General features: G+C 41.3%; 1 protein-coding gene across 8 annotated transcripts in view; it reads right to left on the bottom strand.

Annotated features, from left to right (window-relative positions):
• MTUS2 (microtubule associated scaffold protein 2) overlaps positions 1-26243 on the bottom strand; it is a 271182-nt gene that overhangs the window by 36358 nt on the left and 208581 nt on the right. For all 8 annotated transcript variants that reach the window (XM_033087045.1, XM_033087047.1, XM_033087051.1 and 5 more), the window contains 2 exons: positions 19807-19905; positions 14637-14845 (listed from right to left, as the gene is read on the bottom strand). In XM_033087045.1, the coding sequence (XP_032942936.1) occupies positions 14637-14845; positions 19807-19905 (308 nt within the window). The remainder of the gene's footprint in view (positions 1-14636; positions 14846-19806; positions 19906-26243) is intronic.

Genomic DNA, 26243 nt, shown 5'->3' with positions numbered 1-26243 from the left:
TCATACACTCTGCTCTGTAGAAAATAAACAATAAAACATCAAGGTTCTATATATATATTGTAACATAAATAAGATTTGTATTCCTAACTATTAGGATCTGATGTTCCCCTATTTTATAGAGGCTGGCTAACCTTCCTGAGAGATACAGTGCTTTCCCTGGATTTTCACAGGGCAAAGTGTGAAGATGGAGATCCATAGAGAAGGAAAAACAGAACCAAAGTCTTGGGAAAGCTCTGGAGGTAAAGGTATTAATGCAGTGGTATGCATGTCACAGAGCAGGAGAATCCTGAAGGGAACTGTGTATTATTCATCCTTTATGAAATGCTGGAAAGGCTTGCTGAGGGGCATAGCATGCGAAGTATGTCAAACAAATATTTAATTTCATTTGAATAGAAAACACTCTGAGGGCATGAGCAGCAAAAGACGGTACAGGAAACATGAAGGGATGCAAATTTGTTTACAAGAGGACTGCCAGCTCTAAGAATACGCGGGTAGAGCAGTATTCAGTGCTTGTGGAAATAAGCAAAAGAAACAAGGAGAAAGCTGAAGGAGACAGTGGTTAGTGGTGAGGACCAAGGAGGCTGAAGACAGCACCATGGGGATACACAGTGAGATAATGGGGAGAGAAGGCCGAGGTGGGGGATACTGAAAGTTCAAAAACTTCTTCACCTGGTAAAGGAACAAAATATTCAAAAAAGAGAGATGAAAGTAAGGAGAAAGGAAAAATTGTTCTGCAGGTGGCATTTCAGAGGACAAAGGGATATGCAGCGGTGAGGGGAGACAAGGAACAGGAGACTGCAGGAATGAGGAGAGATGTGAGAGTGAGGTGCACAGGACCTGGTGCAGAACTGAGACACTGCAATGTCTGCAGTGTCTCAGCTCTGCAGAGTGATGGATAAGCCAGGCTATCGGCAGCTGCTGCATTCTCTGGCATTCTCTGCACTCAGCAGCGGGAGGCGACCGTGATATCGACATTAAGCACCTTCAAAGGATGGCATGAGGAGAAGTCTGCCTGGCAGCATTCACTGGGGGCAGCACTTTGTCCAAGGCACTGCAGAGGCAGAACAGGGCAATGCTATTCCAGTAATGCATTTTGAACAGGAGGCTCAGAAAATGATTGAGTGGCACGCCAAAGGTGGGAGAGCAAGGCAAGGAGAAGGGACATCCAGCACGCTTTATGGGATTCTCTGCATGTACTCTCTTCAAACACAGTTACAGTTCGTGTGACAGAACATGAAGGTGCACTTTGTCAGAATTTTGCTATCTACAAGAGGGAAGCTGAGTATACTGACAGAGTTGCAGACAAATGTGGAAACTGAATCTATTTTTCAATAAGCCAAACATTGTCCTCAAAGACTGAAATTGATTTATTGTCAGTATTGTTAATTCTTCAATTCTGCAAGCAGCATAATTTGAAAATAGTCTCAACTAGTCCTAAATTCTGTTTCCATTTTCACTTTTTGAAATTGCCAGTCACATTTCTATGAGTGCGTGAAACCAATGAAAATGAGTGCTGCTGTCAAAGGAAGTGTTTTCATCTTCCCCTCTCCTGGTCACTTGTTTTGTCCCAGCTTCCTTCCTTATAGTCCCACAAGTGTTTGGGCACTGAATCAGATGGGAGTTAAAACTAAAGCAGGGATAAAGTGGTGAATTTGGGGAGAGTCAACTTTGTTAGCACGGGACCAACTTCTCCAGGGCAAGGAATGGAATCTACACTCTGCTGTTAGCCAGGAGGAGAATCCTGCCTCAAGCCCCCTGAACCCCAATCTTGTCAGACTGAAAATTAGAGTGGCCCAAGGAAATAAGAAAAGCAAATGCATTCACTATTACACTTCACTTTCCTTGTTGGAGGTGCATTACAAGTTCTCTCTGACACAGCTCTCTCATCAGCAGCACAGTTCTCCACATTGCTGAAGAGTACATGTGATTCATTATTTTCCAGGTTGGGGTTGTTATTTTTGTTCTTGCCTAACTTTAAAAAATAATTCAGAAAATGTAATACAGTGATTTGGGGATTTCTGAAGCCATGAGCAGTCATAATGAGTTTCAGTGAGATGACTCAGCTAGAGCTGAAAGTCATGCCAGATGGCCCCAGAATGGCAATTTCCCTTGGATTTACAGTGAGGTTTCACATTTTGTGCATTACTCAGTACCATGAGGTTTTAATGGTCCTCAGGCAACTTATATGGAAGCAAACGTTTTTTAATATAGTTTTTCAACTATACAATTATGCTATTGTATATTTGGATGAATAGAATGTTTACTCTAGAATTTAACAAATTAACACGGACTACATGCCCTCTGTTTCTCAAGTGAGAGAGCCCAGCCAGATGACTCCTTTTTAAATTCAGTTCTCATATAAAAAGAATGTGAGGATCTAAACAGAATTCCTTCAGAGTTTTGTTATTCCTGCTGGTGTAGCCTTACATTTATTTTAGTGTCAGTAGTTTGCAAGGCCATGGATTAAAATTCATGAGAGAACAATGCTTTATTAATATGTTTTTTAGTTCTTGATGTTTGGAACAGTACAAAGTAAGCATTCCAAATGAACTAGCTCTCGCTGTCAGGGAATTCATATTTCCTCATATGAAGTATCATTTATGCACCAAGATCACAAGGAAAAATGCATGTTTTCACTGAACTCCTCACCTGCCCTCTACCCAGGAATACATCCCCTGCGAGGCTATATCTAAATTCCAAACCTCTGAGTAGCTGCAAGCAGATGGTCATTTTCTTAAATCAGCTTTGCAGAGAAATGTTCCCTTCTCCCAGCTAACAGGTAATCTCTCCTCCACTCCTGAGTTACTCTGGGCCAAAGCCAATGACAACTTCAAGCTGCTGTACTTTGAGGCCAAACAGAGCAAGGCACAAGTGCTGACATTCTATGACAGCAATGTCAGTGGCAAAAAATTCCAGCAGCTTTACGTGGACCAAGTTTCTCCTATTGGAAAGATTCTCAGTGCTCTGCTGAGAGGAACAGTACTAACGAAAATTCAAACTATCAGCTGTGGACTTGGGAGGTTTTTACACAATGAAAACTTAGATGATTTTTAGAACTCATTTTAGAAATGCATCATTTATACTAACTCCTCTGTAGTTGGAGCTGGTTTTAAGAAAGAACCACAATAAACAGTTCTCAAATCATTATAATAATCACACTACCACCTTCTGAAGTTATGATGTGCGAGAAGTGATTGTAGGAAGCTGCAAGTGAATTAAATCTCAGGGGTGAGAACAAGGCCAGAGAATTTCAGGAGGATTTCCACTTGAAAGGATAGCAAAGATGTCCTTGGAACACAACAATTACCATTTATACATATGTTTGAGTCATGGTCTGTCTCATCTAGATCCTGCACCAAGCCATGATTATTGCCAGAAAATTTAGAAGAAGGTGAAAGTAACCCTGCTTTAGAGAGTGTGATGAAAAGCTGTTCCGCATGGAAAACTCATCCTAACATCTATCTAAAAAAGGCTTCCAACCTTAAAATAGGCATCTCCCCTCTAACGTATTGCACTACCAAATATTAAATGTCCAGATATTCTTGCTACCTACAGATCTTAGTAGACTTTCAGGGCAAAGAACAAAAGTTCAATCAAATAGTATGACTTTTTTTTATTACAGGACATGATACTTTACACAGTTGCTGTTGTATAATTAGATTTGATGAAAACATACCCTCTGTAAAAGCATCCATTGAAGGTGCTGATATGAAAGCGCAGATCAGTTTTCTCTTCTCACAGTGGTTTCTTCTAATAACTGAATCATCTGTAGTCCTAAAAGTCTGTGCCTCCTTCATGTATTGAGGCTGCAAAACTTCTGCTAAAGTTTAGCAGCATTTTCTGCTAAACTTTCCCCTGATTGGGAAAAGTGCTTTCTGGTACACACCAGTACCTCCTTATGAGAATTCTTCTGCTCTGCACCCCTGCCCTTTTCCACAAAGAAATCAAGAGTTCTCTCACAAAAAAGGGATTTTTCCAGATCTCAGAGTTACTTTTTACTCTTCCCTTTTTCCTCCCCATTTTTTCATTGTCTTCTGAAGAGGTGTGAGCACCAGTGCTAAATGTCACATATTCAGTTTCAGTCTCCCCAGTGCTGAACGTGCAGGTGCTGTCATTGCCTCACTTCTACTGGCTGCATCTCTGCTTACTCACCCAAAGATCTTGACAGCTTTTCATAACGCATGTTCACAGTAGGAGCTCACATTGCTTTTTGCTGACATCAGAAACTCTAATTACTCCTGGGGTTATTCCCTTCCAGCTGATGGCCAGACCACAGTTCCATGCAGAGCTGGTTTCAGCCTGGCTTTGCTGCATCCATCACTCAAACCCAGTGCAGTGGGAATGTGAACGTGTTGGTTTTATACGCTCTAAAGTGCAGGCAGCCTGAAGTCCACTTATCAAATATGTGGCTCTCCAGCTGCTAAAATCTGTAACCACATGGACTGCAAAGGGGATATGAAATTGTACGTGAAAAACTGAAGATCACATCAGAACTGCACTTACAAAGGAATTGCTGCATTTCTGTCAGCATGTCTGTACAAGAGCTTTTTGCGGATGTGGCATACAGTCTTGAAACACAGAAAGTGAAATTGTTGTCATGGTCTGTCTGTATTTTCAGGCCTTGCTTTGCACTGGAACAACCTCACATCTGCCAGGAATTTTGATCAACAGGGAAAGTTCCACTACATTGCTGGGAAGTCCCTCTTGTGCGTCAGCTCCGAAGGCGTCTGCTGATGGATCCACATAAGAGGACTCGTGATATTTGCACTGTCACCCCCTGGGACTGCGACAGTAATTTTGGAGAGACAGCAAGTTACAGCAGTGAGCACTCTAGCTTAGGAGTATGCAGCAGTGAGGGAACACAGTAAATAATCTGAAGTCTTTTCTACAAATGACATTAAAAAATGCCTTTGGGGCCGGGGAAAGAATACAGAACTTTTTTTTTTTTTTTTTTAAAGTGCATCTAACACTCAGTAACTTCTAGTATTTCATTTTACCTAAAGATTGGTGAAATTAAGTTTTACATGAAACAGAAGATATTCCAAGACTATGGGAAAGAAGTTCAAGCATTATAGTCATATGAATGGTACCTACATAAACACATGGTACATACCCACTGTTCCTTGTTTATTTCTAAATTTTTTTTTTCATGTATTTGGCCATTGCTTTGAGTGTGTTATGCTTCTTTGTAAGTATTTGTTTTTAAGAATAGCAGTTAGCAAGAGGTGAAGGCAAAACTTGTACCAAATCAGGAGGTGATCTCTGCTCTTTACAGTCAGAGCAGAAAGAAATCCCAAAAACTTTTTCTTTTGCGACATGGATCTCACTGCAAATGCAGAGAAATCTGGATGACATCCAGTCCCTCCTAAACATTTTCCTTTTACTTTCCAGGGCAGAATAACTCTGCAGTACTTATCAAGCATATCTTTCCCTATCTGTTGAAATAGATATCTGTGTTATCTGTGGGTTGTCATTGCCTCTCCAGAGAGCTGGGGAGCTTTGCCCATCAGAAACCTGCCTTGATGCTCACGTCCTGCCTGGCTGCTAAGTGTGAGGTAGCTCAAAGCAGGCAGCTCAGCATTACACAAGTTTTTCCAAGAAGTTTCAGAAACCATTTCCAGAAATACAGCCAACTTCAGCTGCTGTGGTCAGACCAATCCCCCAGGCTAAGGTTCAGCCTAAGCAGGGTGCCTATTCCAGGCACAGGAAGAATGTCCCATGTGCCAGATGATGCAGTCTTCCAGATGAAGGGGGAAAATAGCTTTCTCTACTCTGGGGGAAGCCAAGACCCTGCCAGAACTGAAGAGTCATGAGACCAAAAGGATCCCCCTGCAGCATGCAGCCAAGTGCCTGGGGTACCAAAGCTCAGGTGTGTAAAGGCATCTCCAGCCCCAAATAAGGTCCAAGTTGAGGCACCTCTTGGGTAAATGGTGGTGAACCTCAGTACTCCCCAGCCAGCACACCACAGGTGCCAGGACTTCTTGTTCAATCCATGTGCACCTACTCAATACATACCCTGAGGAGAAGCATCCCTCTAGGTCTCTTCATTGACTGTGGTGTACTAAGCAATTTAAAAACCCCAATGAAACAGAACAAGAAAAAAATACAGCTTATTTCCCCCCACAGATAAAACCAGAGTGTGGTAATAAGAATAGTTGTGGAGCCTGTCTGCCTGAGAAGCAGCCATTAGCCCAGCAGTGCTGCTGAGGACACATCCTGCTGCTCATTTCTGCAGCCATGTGCTGCACCATGGGAAACACCAACAAGGGCAGATGGGACAAACCTGTGTGGGATATAAAATACTCATCACACCCATTTGGTGTAAATAAACATGAACAGTGGGAGTATCCCTGTCTGCAAAAGGGAAACTACTTGCTGGGCTCTCTCCCACAGCTCACAGAGCTGCATGCACACAACCATTGCTGCCTCTGCACCTCCTGGTGTGTGTGGGCTTGCTTTGACTTCTTGGCTGCCCTCACTATTGCACTTGGCAGGACATCTCACTGTCCAATCCTCATCCAGTGGTGCCTATCACCCTGCTGGTGATCCCAGGCCCTCTGGTGCTCTAGCCCTGTCCCCTGTAGAATCACTGGAAACACAGATCCGCTTCCCAGAGGATACCTGAAAGCAGAACACACAGCTTACGTGCATGCAGGTGTGTGTATCCATCGCACACAAACACGTGCCTATCTTCCCATATAAATCCCCTAAAAACTAAATATATGGTAATCTCCAGACTCAGTCACTTTGACACACCAGTTTTCATGAGGCTTTTGCCTATTTAGATGCTAAATGCTCCAGGACTAGGATGTCATCATTTTTTAAAGTCATCCTCAAAATGTCTAGCACTCGTTGGCATAATTGTGGAATGACAAAAACTGTAATGTCTTAATTTCTATTAAGAATGCTATACAGAGTTCAAATATTAAAAAAGAGGAATATATTAAGTCAGCCAAGTGCTTTCTGTTTTCAACAAACCCAGTTCAATCCCATCATCTTTTTGTTCTTTGTTCTGTGTAATTTGATTAAACACAAGCGAATGTTAACTTAAAGAGATTGTAGTCCACTGGTAAATAAGAAGATAAAAATTGATTTTTTAAGTGAGGGTAGCCTTTATGTTTTATGATATCTAAAACCCTAATATTTCTGCAATTAAAAAGCTGGCACATAGTTGGTTTGATGGACATTTAGCATTGCCAGACCTTTGTTATAGATAATAAATTGTTCCTCTTTTTAGACTGTAGAAGCACTAAGATCACTTGAAAAAGCTGAAGTTCCAGTGCACTGATCATTGAAGCCAATATTATTATAATGCCTATATAGGTCATTATTGGACATGTCTATATGATACAACACCCTGAGGCCTGCCCCGCTCCCTGAATACTCTGCAGAGCTATTCTGGGGTGCTATCATGTAGAACAGATGAGATATTAGAGGGTCTTCCCTGGATATGTTCAATTTATTTCTCGAGTGGCTCCATGGGGGAAGGCAGGGAACAAAGAACACGAAACAAAGGGGCTCGGGGTTTTTCTATGGGTCAGGAAAGGGGAGGGGGAAGGTTCTTGGCTTCTTTCCAATAGAATTTCAGCTGATCAGTCCATAGATTTTACAGGGGTCATAGGGTCAGAGGGACATTCCATTCTTAAGGCATCAGGGTATAGGGTTACAACATCTATATTAATGGAGCCATGCCACTTTGACCTCAGGGGGATGTAAAATCACCAAACAAAAGTATTGCTGCCAGAGGTGTGAAAATCCGAGCACAGAAAAGGTAGGTAAGGCCATGGGTGAGAGCTCCTGGGATGCTGCAATGGGCCTCTCCAGGTGGGGCTTCAGCCACAGAATGAGTAATTAGGTGATGCCTGAGGTTGGCCACACAGGAGAGAAGGACCTGGAATTGCCAGAGGGACAGGTTACTGAAAAGTAACTACCAGCATGTAAATATGTGTCAAGTTATTCAGTGGTCACTGCTTCTTCTGAGGGGGGAACTCAGTACTTGACCTCTCTCCAGGCTGATTCCAACCTTCCTTAGACTTCTGTTCAAAAATTTCATCTTGAAGTGACTTCTGAAGTTTATCTGTGAGCTGAGGCATGGCCTCCCCCTTAACAGCAGCTTTAAAGAGTGACATTTGGTCTTGTTGTAAGTATTTTATGCACAAAAATATGTGTATAAAACAAGAGATGTGCTGAAAAGTTTGCTTTTGAAGGGAGGCTCTGTTTATTGACTCCCAATGAGAGGATGAGTTCCCTCTGACCTGGACAGGCCAGGTTTTGTTCACCCCACTGCTAATGAGAGTTATGGTTTCCTTATTCACTTCCTGAAAGGTATCTATACATTTCCATTTGTCAAATATTTCTGTTCTTGCATGGAAACAGAAAAATTCTTCAGTTTCTGCTATGATTAATATTTTCATATATGAACCTTACACCTATTGATCTACACTGAATTAATTGTAAAGCCTTTGTTCTGTTACATTCTTACTAGAACTCTTGGTAGAATGTCTCTGGAGAATAATCAATTGATCAATCAAAGGACAAAACCTCCAAAAACCAAAACACAAAAAACCAAACAATGGTTGATTTGAGGATATTGCCTCTCTGCTGTAAGAGAGGAATTCAAAATGCTTCAAATTTAAAAGAGATACACATTTCTATCTTTGCTGAACTTAAAGAACAGCATGAAAACACTGTGATTTGGGTTTCCCTGTCCTCTGCATGATGAGAGGCCACACTAGCACAGGACCCTATTACTCATCACTGCTTTTCACACCACTTCCAATGTGTTGCCAAATCCCTCAAGCCCAGATGTGTATCCAGCTTGGAGGTTGCCAACTTCACAAGAACCACTTTCTACTCTTCTGTGTTTTTTTCCTTTGAATGCAGTACAAAACCAAGGCTGCCAAAGTTAGTTGCTTGCACAGAGATCGATAATACAAACAAAAGGAGAAAATAAATCCACTTTTACCTGATGCTTGGCACACATCCTAAATATATTTCTCTTCAAGGACAACCTGTTAATAAAGAGGTCTTTAATTTTTAATGGCCATTTAAAACCTCTTCAAGAGGAGCATTGAAATGCCTAGGGCTATTTCTTTTTTATCTCAAAATTTAAAATATTTATGTGTAACTAACAAAATTCTTCTCCAGACAAGGATACAAACATATTCTAATTTGGTTTTTTGGGGTTTTTTTGGTTTTTTTTGTTTTGTTTTGTTTTGTTTTGTTTTAAATCGAAACAAGGCCATATAACCAAACCAATGCTTCCCAGGGAAGGATATTCTTCCACCTTTCAAAACTAAAATTGTCAATTTTGTCACAGCAGTGTCTCTAAGAAGGTCACTGAGGACACAGGGAGAAGCCAAGAGGTTCCCTACACTTTTTCCTTCTGTTTTGCAGGGCATGAAGCAGAGCTGGCCATGCTGTCTGGAAGAAGTGTAAGATCCAGGTAGTCAAAAGATGAGGAGGGGAGAAATACTCAGCTTCTTTAAGGCTTTTATTCCTATAGCACCTTACCTACTCACTGTTTGACTTTAGCATACACAGCAAATAAGCAGAAGGTGATTTCCTTAATTTTACAAACTCCAGTCCATTCCTTGGGTAGACTGACCATGTGTGAGTGGCCTACAGGTCCCATAGCATCTGCATTATAGAGCTTTCATTGCTTACTAGTAAAAGAGTACACCTCTGGATTCTTACTGCTCTGTTTTACCATAACTAATAGCCACACATAGTACATCTTGTGCATTTCTCCTTAAAAAGCAGTTTAGAAAGCTCTAAATGATGACAGAGCTTCTATTTTTCTCCTCCCAAGTAAACAAAGTGTTTTGTTTTCCTTGCAATAAAATGTTTTTGATTAATAATCCTAAACTGTCAGTGTTTGATGAGACCAAAGTGTATTTTTTTTCAGGATACAGAATGAAAATATTGAGCTGCTCTGACTGCTCTGGTCTTCATCAGGAGCAATGAAAAGAATGAACTTGTTCAATACAGGACAGGTAGCCTAACTGTAATAGTGAGGAGGGAGGAATGGCACTTTTCTAAAGACTATTCTTGGGCCAAATTCGAACATATTTTGCCAATGCTGAGAAATCATTACCCTTGAAAGCCAGAAGGCCAATCTTTCTGATGAGTGCTGGCTTCTTACCACTCTGCCAGCACTAGGCAAAAACAATAGATACATTTCTCTTGAACTTATTCTCTAAGAGAGTTGTGAAAATGACCATTTTCAGCTTAGCCTAAGATAATCCCTTGAAATGTTAGCCCAAAGTAATGTTTTGGAGGCAGTGGTGGGGAGTACCAAGTGACTTATAAATAGCATGACCAATTTTGCCTTTAGCACCAGTGGTCATTAGCATCTGACCAAGGATGTTACAAATTGTCCGTTCACAGAACAGGAACATTCCTCTCAAAAAGACATGCCAGCACACACCTATTTGTTATTTGAATGAGGGAAAAGGTTTTCCTTGCCCATGAGGGAAAAGGTTTTCCTTGCCCATCTTAGATTTTGCAGGATATTCCCATGTGTGTTTACTTCTCTGGAATACACGTATTGTATATCCATTAGATGTGCAGACACGCACTCTTGTCCCTGGTGACACGCCTTTCCCTGTCCTGGTAGACACAAAGTTCTGGGATGTCATCAAGTACTGCAATAGTCCAGATGCACTCGTGCTGTGACCTGTCCTGAGGAGTTCTTCCCCATGATTAAACCATACCAGAGGCCATGCTGCAGGTGTGGAAACCCCTCCAGACCCAAGCAGAGTATGGGACTGACTACCCTTTACCTGCTCCCACCCTTGAGGTCTGCAGCCCAGAAAGGATCCCTTCTCCTCACATGTGCTGTAGCTCTGGAGTCCTCTGAAATTCCAGAGGCAGAACTAGGACTCCCATTTCTGCCTGCTGGAGCAGGCTGGATCGCAGAGAACCATTACCCAGCTTCCAGCACCTCGGTGCAATTTGGCCACAACAGCCCTCAACACAAACACTTCTGTGAGTGTACTAGAGGCATGAAAGTAGAGTTTTTTTCCTCCCTTTTAATGTCCAGAAAGATTTTCTCTCCCAGATTGGTCACTTTGGGTTACTCTCCTTTAGATGGCACTGTTACCACTTCCAAGAGACATCACTGCTGGCCAGTGCACTGAACAGGGCTGAAACTGGGCCAGGACTGCCACTACCACTGGGTCAACAAGCCAGAGCAGGTCAGGAGTGATCCTGATCAGGGCTATGGAAATATTTGCTCTAAAAAGCCTTTCTGGTATCACTCCAGCTCCTGTCAGTCAGTTGTTCACTTTGGAACACCAGCACAGCACAAGGGCTGTATTGGCAAGATGAACATCTGACAGCATTAAGGACAAACTTAATCTGCTCCTCTTCAGAATTAATTCAAAGCAGTTCCAAAAGTCAAAAAGAGTAATTTGCATATATTAGTCTTAAGCTAATACATCTACTAACTAAATAATAATTAAAAGCCATGCTCTGCACAGGCACTGCAATCATTACTTTTCATGCTTATGTCAGAACCACTGCTTTAATATTTTTTATGTCTAATGCCTCAGTTATCACCTGCTTTGATTCCTAGGCTTTTCCCAAGGACAGAAAATTGGTTTAAGAGGCATTTAATGGGTCTGTATTAAATTCTGCTACATGTTGTATGTACACTTCTAGCTGCCAATTAAAAGATTCTTGCCAATTAAGAGCATTTTCAGCTGAGGAAGAGAGATTATTCCAGGATACCATTCAGCATTGGTCTGAAACAGTCAGACAACAAATCCAAAATAATTACAAGAAAATGGTCATGCAATCTTAAAGCACTCAAAGAAACCGCTGGTGTGGTCCAACACTATTACATACAACACTCTGTTTCTACACAGCTAAACATGTCTGTTGGACCACTTGCATTGGTACTTTCCCCAGCTTTGGAAAGAGAACAGAAACAGTGTGAGCAAGACAAGAGAGCCATAGGCATGGGCAGACTCCTGCTTGCATGCAAAACACTGGTCTTTGGGCTGTCATTAAGACTCACTCCTGTCTTCATTGCCTAGGAGCACATTTTACAAGTGAATTTAGGTCCAAATCTGAGAAAAATCTATGTTTTGAACATTGTTTTGTTGTAATGTAAGGAGAGAAAGACATTGGACACCAATGACTGTCAGCGCAAAAAAAGACTATCAGCCCAAAAGAGGCTCCCTAGTGCCAAAAGAGGATTGGGTTCTCTGCTAAACAGGAGTGGACAAATCAACCCCAAATTTCTCTGGAATAAGGCTCCACCTTTTTCTTGAATGAATGTTTTCCACCATTTTGCCTGCAGCGTTCTCAGAAACAGAAACACCCACCTGTTCTTATTTTTATAATGTGAAAAGTTGGTTTACTTTTTCCCATTCTGCCCTAACTTAAAGCCAGCCAACTCAATTTTACTCAAACTTTCAGACAATAATGCCACCTCAGAAAATGTCCACAGACTGTGTTTTCAAATGGCACTCCAAAACTTGTAAGCCTGTGTCTATGTTGCAAGACAAATGCCCACTTACACAACTGCTTGAGTAGTCCCAGATTGTCCCACCGTATGTAGGCTCTCAACTTCAGCATTGAATTTAAGAGTGCAGCAGCCTTAGTGCTCCCTGGAAGTCTCAGACGAGACAGGCAAGTAACTCAAGCAGAAATTCAGGACTTTGGTGCTTTAAATAGTCTTCATGAAGTGCTCACCTGCCTGCATGCACTAAAAATGGAGCCTAAAGCAACCACACTCCTAAAGGAGGTACCACATCTGCATGGATCTGAAACAAATCTACATCTAACCCTGCCCAGACCTGAAGGCACTTAAATTCTACAGGTGTATTATTTTTCACCTCCAGGCACTCAGAGGAGCGTTACTGCAATCCCCAGCTGGCCTGATAAATACAGAGGAGCTGGGAACATGAGGTGCAGCTATGCTTGGCCAGGACTTGGAGAGGATGCTATTAAATAAAGCCACCTGAGTTGTTCAATTTAGGAGGCATTTTCAGGACACAACCAACATGCATCAACAGCAGGACAGCCATCTCAAAGTTCAGTTGCAGCAGCTGTTCTCACTTAAAACATATCCAGAGGAGATGAAGTAGATATGCCCAAGATTCCAGAGTTCCTTCAACAAATTGTGAATGAGGCATGTGATGAAAAATCTCTCCCCAGTGGACAATGCACAGACAAAGCTGAGCTGACAATGCTCTGCCCATTTTTATTTCCCTGTGATTTAAACGAGGATACTCCACAGCCAGTTAAAAAAAAAACAAACCCAAAAAAACCCAAGCAAACAAAAAAACCACCACCAAACTAAAAAAAAAACACCCAAGCAAACAAAAAACCAAACCCCAAAGACACCCAAAAGTGCTTAGAAATACCCAACAAGTCCTGAAATACAGTAATGTCAGTCTAAAGAAAAATAGAGGGGCAAGATCTCCTGGAAAGGTATTTAAAATATTCAGGACACTTTAAAAACCCCCTGGTTTTTCAGTTCAGTGAATCTTCCCCAGCGAGCTCAGCTCCTGCTTAGGGAACAGTGTGAACCATGGTTATTTATTCAAAGGTAACCTTTCCCACTAATATAAAATCCCCCAAAACTAAAGAAAGTATTTCAGAATTTTAAAGACTGACTGAACTTAGGTTTTGTTTCCTTGCTTTTCTTTCTCTCGCTTAACACAGAAAATTTATTCTTGTCTCTTCCAAAAGTAGACAAGCTGGCAATCAAGGATATTATCCAAACCTTGGGTCCTACTGCTGGTAATTGCCTGTTTTACAGAGTAGCCAGGACACCAGCTTAACCTGGGATGTTATAAAATACATGGGCATGGTGTGAACCAAGCCTGGACCTCAGATCCCAGCTACATTTCCTAGATCATTAAACAGCTTTTGATACAAGCAATACCTTTGAGTCTTCCATGGTTATTTTGACTGCCTTAAAATTTATTCATTTTGACTTGAGTGAATAAATAAGGTTCTCTAATTACCAGTAACATTTTCTTTATGTTCTCTATACCTGCTGTGTGTAATCTTCTACATGCTGAGATAATGTCACCCTAGCATCTTCAGGAACTGGCAGCTCTGTAACAGGGACACCCTGTCCGACTCATGGTGAGCAGGAAGAGTAGATAATTACTGAGGCAAATCAAATAGTTTCCTTCATCTAACAGCTTTAGTTGCTCACAAGTATCTCAGATAGACTTTCCATTCCAGCTCTAGCAATCAGAGACTGGGTCTTCTGAATTTCTGCATCTCCTTTACTCCTAAAAACCCCTGCTTGTGACAAATACTTCATTTAAAATTCTTCCTTTTCCAAGATCCTGAACCATTTTTTTCAAATATATGCCATCAAATTATTCACCTTGTCAGACTGCATGACATCTACACTTCACACAATTTCTTTGGGCACCCAGTCCCCAAGCTTGGTGACTTAACAGAGGTGCCAGATTTCCTTTGTCATTGCAGTGTTCCTTTCTATAATTCTATAAAATTTAAATTCCCTTCTCCTAATAATCATTGTAAAGAAATGGCATGCTTTGGTCCCAAGAACAAATGGAATAAGTTATGGAATAAATTTGGGCAAGTGACAGGTGTAAAGGCAAAGAATCTTTTCAATGGTAAGAAGCACCCATTGCACGTACCTGCCTGAAAAAGTACTGTGTTGTTATAGCAAAGACATCGAAGCCACAACTGGCCCTTTTCAGCTCATCTTGGATATTGATTAATTGCCGGGACTGCTCATCACACTTCTCCTTCAGTTTCTGAATGAACTGCTTTTCAGTGTCTCGCCCCTCTCCTGGTTTGGGGGAGAATCCATTCTTTGGGGTGGCTGGCCTTTGCTTGGGATGTCCTACAAAGGAGAGAAGATCACTTAGTTTACATGTACAGACATGGCCTTTGGGACTCATCCCTGCAAAAGAAATAAAGGTCTGTAGAACTCACAAAGAATTTTAAATCTTAAAAAAAAAATAGAAAAAAAAATCCCACAGTGAAATATGTTTCTTTATGGTCCAAAGATCAAAACTTTTTAACAGTCATCTCACCTCAGACTCTGGGCCTGAAAGTCTTCTACAAGTTGAGGAGAGCTGTCCTAAGAGTGATCACTGAGAACTGAGGTTGTTGGAGGAAGGAATCACCTCACCTCTTCTGGACTCTCTTGAATGGCAGTGAGAGAAATGGGCACTTCCACATCAGGATTCACCTCATCTTATTGATGATGTGGAAAACAGCTAGATGACATTTCTACTCTACATATTTTTTTGTTCACATGAACGCCCAGCTTGGTGACTTGACAAAGGTACCAGTTTTCCTTTGCCTTTGCAGATTTAGTTTTGCCTGTACACAGGACAATGTGGGGCTGGAGTTGTCCATCCCTGAATGCAAACTGCAGTCTACCTTGAGAGCTCTCCTTGCTCTCACCTTTACAACGTGTCTAAAACTGCAGCACTTACCAGATGTGTGCTCAAGTGCCACCAAGTGCCACACAAAGCACAAGAGTTGCATCACTGGCTCTGCATGGCTGCTCTCTCAGCATCATCAACCACAGCAGAATCACTCCATGGTTTGCCTGCAGAAACAGGCCCAGACAGACCCTGGCTCCTCTGATGTGCTCCAAGTTGGCTTGAAGCAAGCCTGATGCTGTACAAAAATGTGGAAGCACTAGTGTAGCTTGTGTTTGGGGCATCAGCCCAAAGACATTGTCATATTTGTATCAATGGCACCAGAACTAAAGTTTAATCACGATAAGCCACTTCAGGGCAGTGAGCCTTTTTTCCTAAGTTCATATCCTGCTTGAGTCAACTATCCATTTCTGTGGATATACTTAGTTATGAGGAAGAAGCAAGAAGGGGCAGTGTTTTAATAGTATCGGGCTGCTCAAACCACTGCTTGGAAAATCTGTTCTGTCTTTACCTTTTTTGCTTTCTGAGAACTCTCCTCTGCAAACATTTATGACCAGCTGGGAATCATCTTTGCACAGCTTAGTGATTTTTCTTTTGCTACCCTCAATCTTTTTTACTACCCTTTTGCTACCCCTCAGTTGATGTTCTTTAGCTCATTCCTTAATACTGGCCAGGGACCTCCAGTCTTCAACAGATCCTCCCATTATTTGCCAGCTTTTACCCTAGAAGCTAAAGTCAGTAAGAAAGAAGGAGAAAATATGAGTCAGACTCCTTTGTCCCATGTGTTAGTAGAGATGGTGGATGTGGGTCTGGAACATTTCTGTGTTTGTAGAAAAGTTTGTGTGTGTAAGAACATGAAGAAAAGAGGATGTAGTTTTATACTTTTGTAGTATACAGTCCCTGAAAAACACTACATGAACCACGTCTACAACCAGTCAGTGAAACAGGGGACAGTCTTCTGCCATGAATACCACCTATCCCTTTCCTAAAAAGGGATAGGTACCTTCCACAGAGATGCCTCTGATAGTATGAATCTGAGCCAGTTCGTAAAGTAGAGCAGTACAAATTTCAGAGGCAATTTTTTCAGATGTGCTTCAGATCTTTCAGATCTTTAAGACTGTGATCTGGGTGTGCAAATAGATCCTAAGGGCAGTTTTACTAGATCAGGCAGGGGAACAGTACAGCTTCCCCAGAGCAATACCCTAGGAGCGTGTTCCTACTTTTTCAGATTCCCAGCTTGTGTGGAGCAGTTGGGAGCATATCTTCTCTCTTGCTCAGCTACATCCTTGCTCCAGGCTAAGCTTACAGGGAGCCAGCTCCAGCAGAGATGCTCCCTCATGTCTCCAAGCATCTCATGGTACAACTGCAAAGAGCCTCGAGTGCAAAAAACCCTTTGAAACTCTCTGTGTCCATGACTTGCATTTGTGACAAAGAATATCATGTTCTGTAGCATCAAAACTAATGCCATGCTGGTGGAAGACCTAAATAATACAGCACAAGGATTTTTTGTCATTAAGAGAGTTCAAGCAGCATAGCTATTGCCCTCCTATCTGTTTTTATGTCACTTAAAGCCTGTCAACCTTTTTGCGCAGTAATAAGAAAACACTGACTCTTCCATTCATGTCAAGGGGCTCTGAAGTGTACAGTAGGTAATACCAGAAATTAAGAAATTAATAAAAGCAACAGTCATAAATATCTTTCTTTTTAGTATAAAAATCTTGGGTTGATTATGCAACACGGTGATGTTACAATAGAAGGCTTAGGGAGGAGTGTAGGGGAAAGCCCTTGAAATCAGTTCAGTTTTAATTAAAACAGAAGCCCATCAGGTTGCTTAGTCTTATATCTTTCTAGCCTTCTTGTTCACTGGAAGATTTGAAGTGCACATCTCTGTGTTGTCCTTGTCAGTATTATAAGCTGTCCTTGTAAATTAAACGGTGCTATTCTCCTCAGGGATAAATCTGAATTTCTCGGTTCATTTGGGTCTGAAAGGCAGCTTACTAAGCTTATTCTGCCATTGATGTCTCTCTTCTGTTACTCTGCACAAAACAGGGTATATATTAATGATGCTGGCCCTGATCCTCAATGTCCTTTTTGCTGATGGTGGGACCAGAGGGGCAGACCCAGTGTATGTGGAAATCACTGAACCCCTTTGATCTGCTTCAAAACTCCCAAGTCTCTTTATCTACGGGAGTGTTTGAACTAAGGAGACATAACAAGTATATACTCATAATTAATACTGTCCATGAGGATTTAGATGGGGAATGCAATTTATCCGCCTTTTAACTGTCCAATTTCCAACATTTTGGTAAGGAAAGTGAGCAAATTACTTAGAGACAATTGATATAAAGCATTCTGTAGAGTGACAGATGCCGGAAGCAGTTGGCACCATTCTAAAATGGAGTGGAAGGAGAGCACTTGCATCTATGGACACCTGTTCCTGTACACAGATCTCAGGAACAGTATTGCATTAAAGGATAAAATTGAGATCCCTGCAAGACTCTGCATCTCAAAACTCCCTAGCAAGTCCTCAGATTCAAAGCTCAAAACATTTGTGTATAACAGCCAAAACCCAGCACTGATTAGAAGGAACTGAATATGAGAAGGCCAGTAACAGAGGCAAATACAACCTAGAAACAGCACTCAGAAATTTTGAAACCTGTTTCACGGGCAGATGTAGCTGTGGTGGAATTACCTGTGAGACACATTCTCCCCCGAAAATGTAAACAATGCAGGAGTTTGTGATTCTGATGGAGGAAAGTCAGTGACTGCCCCTTGGCATCATCTATTGTGTGTCCTCTTCAAAGGCTGCTTTGAGTTTTGTTTGAAATTGTTAAGTAGGTGAAAAAATTGTCATTATTGCTTTGTTATTGCTGCAGTTACTTAAAAGAATGCCAAAGGCTACTCTAAAAACAATAAATGAAGATGAGGTTTATTTTTCTACTTGATCCTTAGAGTGATAAACAAATTTCCATTGGCTTAGTTGCAGACAAGTAAACAAATTCTACATCAGTCTGATGGATGGAGGTCAGCTACTCAACATCTCACGGGAATGAAGAATCCTTTGAGGCCTCATGAATTGGATATTCCAAAACTTTAGGCCTTGAAAATTATTAAGTCACCCGTGGAAATGCAGATATCCTTGAGACAATACAAATACACTGTACAGATATTCCAGTGTTCCATTTTGCTTTGTAATCCTAGTGGAAGCAATTCAGCTGTGCTGTAACACGCTGCTACGGCCACAATCAGTGCTGATGCTTAAACTGGACTCCCACTGTTATAAAAACGGGTGAGCTTCTGGTCTGGCACTCTCTGCAACAAATTCTTTGGATCTCTCTGTCATCTCACCAGGTGCAAAATAGCCCGTAAATTATATGACTCAGAGGACAGTGTTAGGTTCATCTTTTTACTCCAGTATCTTTGTAAGGAGAGGAATTTTGTGTCCTGCTGATGCTTGGGAAGATTAAATTTAACCTTCCATTTTCTTGATTTTGTTGGTTGGGAAAAAGAAGAATAGGGATTGAGTTTAATAATAATGGAGAAACTCTTGGTGCAAGTTACAGGAGCTGGAGAGCTGTTCTATCTACATGCTTTATATTTTGCCACCAAATGAAGCAACATGGGGTTCTATCCCCCACAGTTGTAACTTAAATATCACATAGCAGTAGAGTTGGTATTTTAAGTATTCAAGCAGAGTCTGAAAAATGAGGCAACAGAAGATAAACTGCTAGCACAATGAAATCATTGAGACCATGCTCACTCATTTCAGAAGCATTTAGATCAACCAAAGGCCAGCCTCACAAAAACCTTTAGGCACCTTATGCATTTGCTAATGTACACTCAGTAGACATAAGTAGAAACAAGTTATCTTCATTTAAGTAAATTAAAAAAGGCATTCTTCAGAAATGTTAAAACTATGTGTTTGTGCCCAATATTGAGGTATAAGCTGACAATGTCCCAATAGCACTTTGGAGGTTTTGCACAGACAATCCCTTTCCCAGTTATGCACAGATACAGCCCAGGAAATTTAGTGCCTCTGCATAAGAGTAGATTCTGAGGGACACGCCATCACTCCAGACAATCGTCTGAGGTGTTTTTTATTTTGCTGTATGTATCTGTCCTCTTTGTATGTAAGAAAATGGTAATGACGAAAAACGTGTTCCTGTGCCTTTAAACATGTAATAGCAACAACTCTTTGTTTTGAAAGATTAAGGTTATAACAAAGAGAACAAAAGTCTATTCAGCTCATGCATCGGTATGATAAAACCTGCTGTAGCCAACTTAATGAGCCTTGGACACAATCAATCCTCACTTTACAACAGCAGGTCTCAGATTTGAGTGTGTTAACAAGAGATGCAAAGTCAACAAGTTTAAATCTTTCCTGAAGCAGTGCTTTCAGGTTCATAAATACCTGGTGAATGGAGTTTTGTGGTTGTTACTGCTGATTTCTTAGGGGATGAGACAGCTGGTCTGCTAGAATCCTGATCTTTTTGTACTTCTTTCTTCACACCTGTTTTAGAAAAAAAAAATCAAAGGCAGAAAGACACTTGGTTTATAATTCTGTTTGCAACTGTACAGAACTGTGTCACTAAGATACACATCAAAGTGGCAAAATGTATTTCACCAATGCATACCCTGGGCTGAGCACAGAATGGTGCTACACAGCACTTCTGGGTTGGATGCCAACCCGCCGTGTGTGCAACCGTGTGAGTGTGTGGCTGAGCTGACAGGCACGGCACTAGAGAAGGACAGAAGGCCTTACACACTACCTTGGCTTTCCAGTCATCTGTACCATGACAAATGCCATTAAGGCACAAATAGCTACACAGGTAACCCATCCTATCTCTTCTGGGGGCTGTGTTCTGTCTCTTTACCTTGCCGTGCAACCTCCTTCTGGGCTGCAGGAGAAGTGGAATAGGACTGTGCAAAGCTGGCTGAAATTGCCTGCAAGTCCCTGCCCTGTCACCTTTTCCACAGGCAGGGAAGTTGCCTTTTCTGGAGACCAGCTTTCCCAACATGGCTCATGCATTCAGGAGAGAGTCTAGAAGCAGAAGTAGACACCAGGAGGTGTCAGAGCTGTGCTGGATGTGGCTGCCTGGGTACATGGGAGTGGGTCTCTGTGCAGTGAGTCAGGCAGGGACAGAGGTGGGCAAGCACATGCAGGGCACAATCCTACAGGACACTGTGCCAGTGTGGGATGAAACAGGGCATGGAATATTTCCAAAAGAGAGACAACTCTGTGTCTGTTGCTATCTGTCCCACCACTGGAGCTCTCTGGTCAGAGCTTTGGGATAGTCTGCCAGCTGTCAGAGCTCTCCAGACAGTGACTGCCTCTTGCACCAGGGAGATACAACTTCCTCTGAAAGCCAGAGTGGCCACCCAAGCTCAGCTCCTCCTGCCCACCCACAGCTCCCATCAAAATAGCTGTGGGCACCATGCTGCGTGCAGAAACATGAGGTCCTGCCCTGCTTGTTGGACCATGGTGTGACAGTCACAGACACATGATTTCAAGCAGAAAACATTCATCAAAGAATGAAGAGAAAGAGCAATAAAAAGCAAACCCCTAAGACAATAATGTAAGACAATAATGTATTTTCCTTTTCTTAACCATTAGTGTTTGTTGAGGATTGCATTTTAGCCTGAAGGACTGTGGCACAGCCCCTGGATACACAGGAAAAACTGAGAGATTTAAGGCAAATTACTTGCTATAGAAGGAAAACAAAGTTTGCCTATTAACTTTTCCCTCTCTTACGAGTATGTTCACAGACATCTTATAAGAAAATGTCCTGGAGAATCTGAAGTATCTGAATCAGGAAAACAAAATCAGATTTTCTTGGTGGTGCCTAATGACAGTGGCAGTCCAAAAAGCTAACACTTTCTTCCATTTTGCTTAATACAAATGTGACCTGGCTCTTTTAATAGTGGAGGAAAATGATAATTTTATATGGGGATCATAATCTTCAGGGACACCCACTGGTTTACTAGCTTTCTGCTCCTCCAAAGCCACACCTAGTCACAGCTGAAGTATGTAGGTTTATTTCTGCTGCATCTTCCACACTTCTGTCTGCATCAGGACTTGCATGCAGAGAGCTGCAGATACAGCATTTGCCACACACCAGAAGCTGAGCTGCATAATTTCTAGCACTGTCTCAGCATTTGCTTGCACAGTGCTTCTGGAAAGAGCACATATCCTGCCTGTGCAACTGTTTGTGGGAGGGAAGCATGGGACAAGCTCTAAAACTCTCTTTGCCTCTCTTCCACTGCTCATAAGTAAATCACACCATCAGCTGTCAGGGGCTTATAAAGAATGAACACTTGCTCATACCTTTACTTTTGTCCATCTCCATTTTCTCTGCTGTTCATAAATACAACATGTAGAGGCTATGATTCTCATTTGTGATTAATACTTTCCACAGTGAAGTGACTAAAGTTAGAAATTGCCTGGGCCTACCCTCTATTACACTGTACTTTACTACAGAGTAGGACATAAAATAAGTTTATGGTGCCTTCTCATTACTAAGGACCAACCTGAGATGGCAGCTGTGAGAGAAAAACAGGGTTTGTTTTATAAGACATAATTTATAAAGTTACAGATTCAAGCATTACTTTTTCACGGTGATAAGGCTTCAGCTTTTCTGGGGCTTTCAAAATAAAAATATCATGCACAAATGGGCCATACACTGAGTTCCTCCATAAATTTTGCTATGCCAGATGCCAAACACAGGCAATGGTAAAGAAAAGCGTGTACTTTCCTTATGTTTTTCTTAGGTATGTAAATAATTAACTACTTTTGGTTTTGAGACATTTTCAACAAGGAACGCCTGGGGAATTCATTCAGTCCCTTGACCTTAAGCACAAAATGAGAATCAATTCTCCAGTTAGAGTTTGGTTGAAAGAAAACAAAGCAAAGAAGCCCAGAATTGTGCAGAGAGCAAGGCAGGGTCTGTGCAGAGCAGTGGGAGTTGTGTGTGGATGCTGCACGGCAGGTGCAGCCCTGTGGGGGACGCTGGCTCCAGAAAGTGGAAGACCAGCAGAAAGAAGGTGCAAACACATATCTGGTCAAGGAAAGATAAGTAGGACTAACAACAAGGAAGATTAGTGCCCTTGTTCAGTTCACAAGACTAGGAGAGCTCCTAAGCTCTGGTGGGGCAGCGGTGCAGCAAGGGGCAAGAAAGGAGCGGCTGTGCCACAAGGGAAGAGCCAGTGCCCAGCACAGCCTTGCTGGGAAGGGGACAGGGACACATGGAGCTAGCAGTTACTCAATTCTCCTTCATAAGCAGAAGGGCCCTGGTGGCCTCTCTGTGGCCCTCCTTAGAGGAGAGGGATTTAGAAAGCACACAGCAGGCAAAGGAAGGACGGTCTGCGGGAACAAACTGTTATCGTTTTGCTAAGCTCATCACCCACAGGGAAATTTTAGGGGAAGAGCCATCCCTGGCATCAGACCTCATATAAGAGTTTGAGCTGAATGCTTTTCTACAAATGAGGCTTGTTCTTGTCTTTTGAAACAACAGCTGTTAGTTGGTTCGAAGAGAAAGATTCAGAAAACATGTTGATTTCCTGCAGGGAAAACAAATCTTTAGATTACAAGTGTTTGGGTTCAGAATTTGTCATTTCACAGAAATATAGAATTTCAGGTTTAAAAAAATTCTGAGGGAGAGCACTGGTGTAGCAATTAGCATAATGTGCAGTAGCACAGGGTATGGTACAGCAGGAGGTTATAAAGCTTGATCTTCTCTAGCTTTAAGTGCACTAAAAGTAATTCAAAGACAAAAATGCACAAAAACAGTCTGATGCTCCAGGGTAACTCAGGAAACAAGACAAACATTTTTCAGATGTTATTACAGGCCTGAACACATGTAAAACCTCAAATCGTATTCTGTCATATATATTTTGAGATGTCAAAAGATGTTATGCATGGAGTCATAAAATAATAAAAAATACATGAAATTTCAAAAGGAAATTAAGCATCATAAGTGTACCTTTCTTGAACTTGCACACTTTTTTCATTTTCTTCTAAATTTTTCTTTTATAATGCATATTAAATCTGATCTGGAACAAAATTTACTTCAAATTCTTAATGTTATTGCCCACAGATTGGAAATATAGAATTAGCTATGTATTAAATTCTTGTACATTAGCCTTATTCCTGCAGGCTGTATAATCAGGGCTCTTAGCACTGAGCTTCCCAGCAAAAAGCTCCTGGCATCTTAGGAACTACCATTAACTTCCAGGTTTCCTGGAACAGTTTCCAAGGCTCTGCCAACTCCTACCACTGACAGAGCTCATGCAATGAGAAGTTTTGTTTCTGGTAGCAAGTAATCAAAGCCTCAAAGTACTAATTTATGTGTGAATATACATTCCATTTAAGGTTAGAAATCTCTCAACATTTCTCCTCTTTTAAAAGCTATACTTGTGTAAAGAAATAGATATTTCAGGCTCTAAGAGAACAATAAGCATAAATATTTGTTTGTCTTTTTGACTAGTGTGCTTACAACATTTTCTTTTGAAAAAGGCCTCTAAACACACAGCTCTGTAAAGGTATTTACATTTCCTAATTAACATACACAGCCTGTTCCAAATGAAACAGAAGGAGTAAATGCAAAATAATTAGAAACACAAGGCTAAACGTTCCAGAAATCACTTAGAAAAATGGCAGACAAACAATGCCACTTCTCCATTCCCCCAGCAATGCTGAATGCTAGCTTAGGAACCAGAGCAAAAGCCACCTTATCCAAGACATCTTCTCAAGCACTGCAGAATCAGCACTTGTATTTGCCTGTACCCTTTTTGAGTCTTCAAAAGCCAGTACACTGGGATAGGCTTCAATTCGCTTTCATACTTCAGAATGAAAGCACGCTAACGAATTGTACATTGAGTATTTATTCCAAAACAAATCCTAACATGCTGTAGACATCATTAACAATTCAATGGGACTGAACTGCATTCAGATGATTCCAGCTGTTCTCAGGAGTATTTTATAAGTTAACTAATGTAGTCTGCAAGTTTAAAAAAAATCAAAAAACGGCCAAGGAAATATCTTCAATCACTCACAGATACAGGGAGCCCTTTTGAGCTTTTTTCTCCCTTTCCCCCTGATACCTATGACTAGTCTTGTCCTTGGTGAGTAATGACACATCCCTGCATGCATTGTTTGAGACAAAATGAGCAAAGCTGGAAATAGGATGGATTCTGTAGAATGAGAGCAGTCTAATTCTCTCTAGAGACTCTCTACTTCCTGTGATCTATGAGACACTGAAAGACTGAATAAATAAGTAGATGTGGAAAAAAGACTATGTATTTCTTGAAGTAGAAACTGCTAATGCTTGTGCTTTTCGCTTTGTATTTGTTTCAAATTGTTTTCAAATCTGATAAGAAAGAAAGGACAATGACTATTTCATTGTTTTGTCCGAAAATGGTTGCCTTCTTCTTGTATTAAAAGAAGACTTGTATCAGCTCATTAGCTGATGTCTGAAAAAATAAAGGGAAAAATAAAACCTGACAAAACTAATCATTCTTTGGACTGAATAGAAAATCTCAGGATAATTCAGAACATCCAACATTAGTCAAAGAGTTAAAACAGTTGCTCCTCTTTCTGCCATTTTGCATAGATCCCATGGCATTTTATTGTCTCTTCCTCACACAGTTGTGCTATGGTATGTTTTAGAGTGGTTCCCAGAAGAAAGGTAGGAAAACTTGCAGATGAACTCCCACTTTCACCTGCCAGGTAATGGTGAATATCCCTGTGCTCAGTACAGGAACAATATGAATGTAATGCACGGTGCTATTCAGCTTTGAAGGGAAGGTGTTCGCATGGGGGAGCAAAGTTCAGCAGCAGACTCCTCTCCCTTCATCCCTGCAAGAGAGCTGGTGCTCACTCTTCCCCCCTCAGGTGACCTCAGCTCATCCCTCTCCCTCCTGCTGACATTGTGATGTCTGGATTTTGCAGAATCTCATCAAAAAAAGCACATTTTACACTATAAGATAGATGGTGAGAGCTGAGATAACACTGGTCTCCTATTTTTCATCTTGTCTGATTGCGTTTAACAGCCTGTCCTGTTATATATGATTTACTGGTACTTGCAGAAGCACGGGAATTGACTGGGTGAATTTTTTGAACAATGCTTTTGATTGTCTTTAATTTAGGGGGCCAAGAAGGAACAAGCTGCTCAAATTAATTCCTTGTTGACACACTCACTGCAGTCAAATTAGGATATTTCTTATGGATGACAACAGTCATTAAATAATAACCAAGTAGAAATAGGAATCCCATAACACATACCCCTCAAAATCCATAACAGGGCATAGAAAATATAAAATCCTACAGCTCTCTGATTTTCTAGACAGTTGGGTGGCAGATTCAGCCTGGTGGACAGGGCTGAGTCTCTGAACATCACCTTCTGCAGATATTCCCCCATTTTAAGGGAAATTTAAAGCAGAAAATTCATATATGTATGCTTCAAGTACTATATATTTTAATCATCTGTGGAAAGAGGAAGCCTATATGAATTTCAGAACTAGATTATAGTTGCAAAGTTCCTGATGGAGAGCTGCTTTCACCTATCATTAAGTAGAATATAAAGTAATACAGAAATGTTAGGTTTTAGTTATGTTATCACTGTACTTCCCAAAGTAGCTAATATATTTCAGTGAAATTAAAAGACTTCTCTTTTTCTAGTCAAGTATGAGCTTTCTTTTCCCTTTCCTACAAACTCACAGACATGTAAATATAAAAAGGGCTGTGCAATACACTGAAACCTAATTAAGTGCACTCTTTTCACAGACCAGTCAAAAAGGCCATCAGTTCATGCCTGCAATACAACTTGCATGACAATGATCTTCCACTGCTAT

This window comes from Catharus ustulatus, chromosome 2, assembly GCF_009819885.2.
Source record: "Catharus ustulatus isolate bCatUst1 chromosome 2, bCatUst1.pri.v2, whole genome shotgun sequence".
Classification (NCBI taxonomy): Eukaryota; Metazoa; Chordata; class Aves; order Passeriformes; family Turdidae; genus Catharus; species Catharus ustulatus.
Note: the sequence above shows the minus strand (reverse complement) of the source record. Positions and strands in the feature narration are given on the sequence as shown.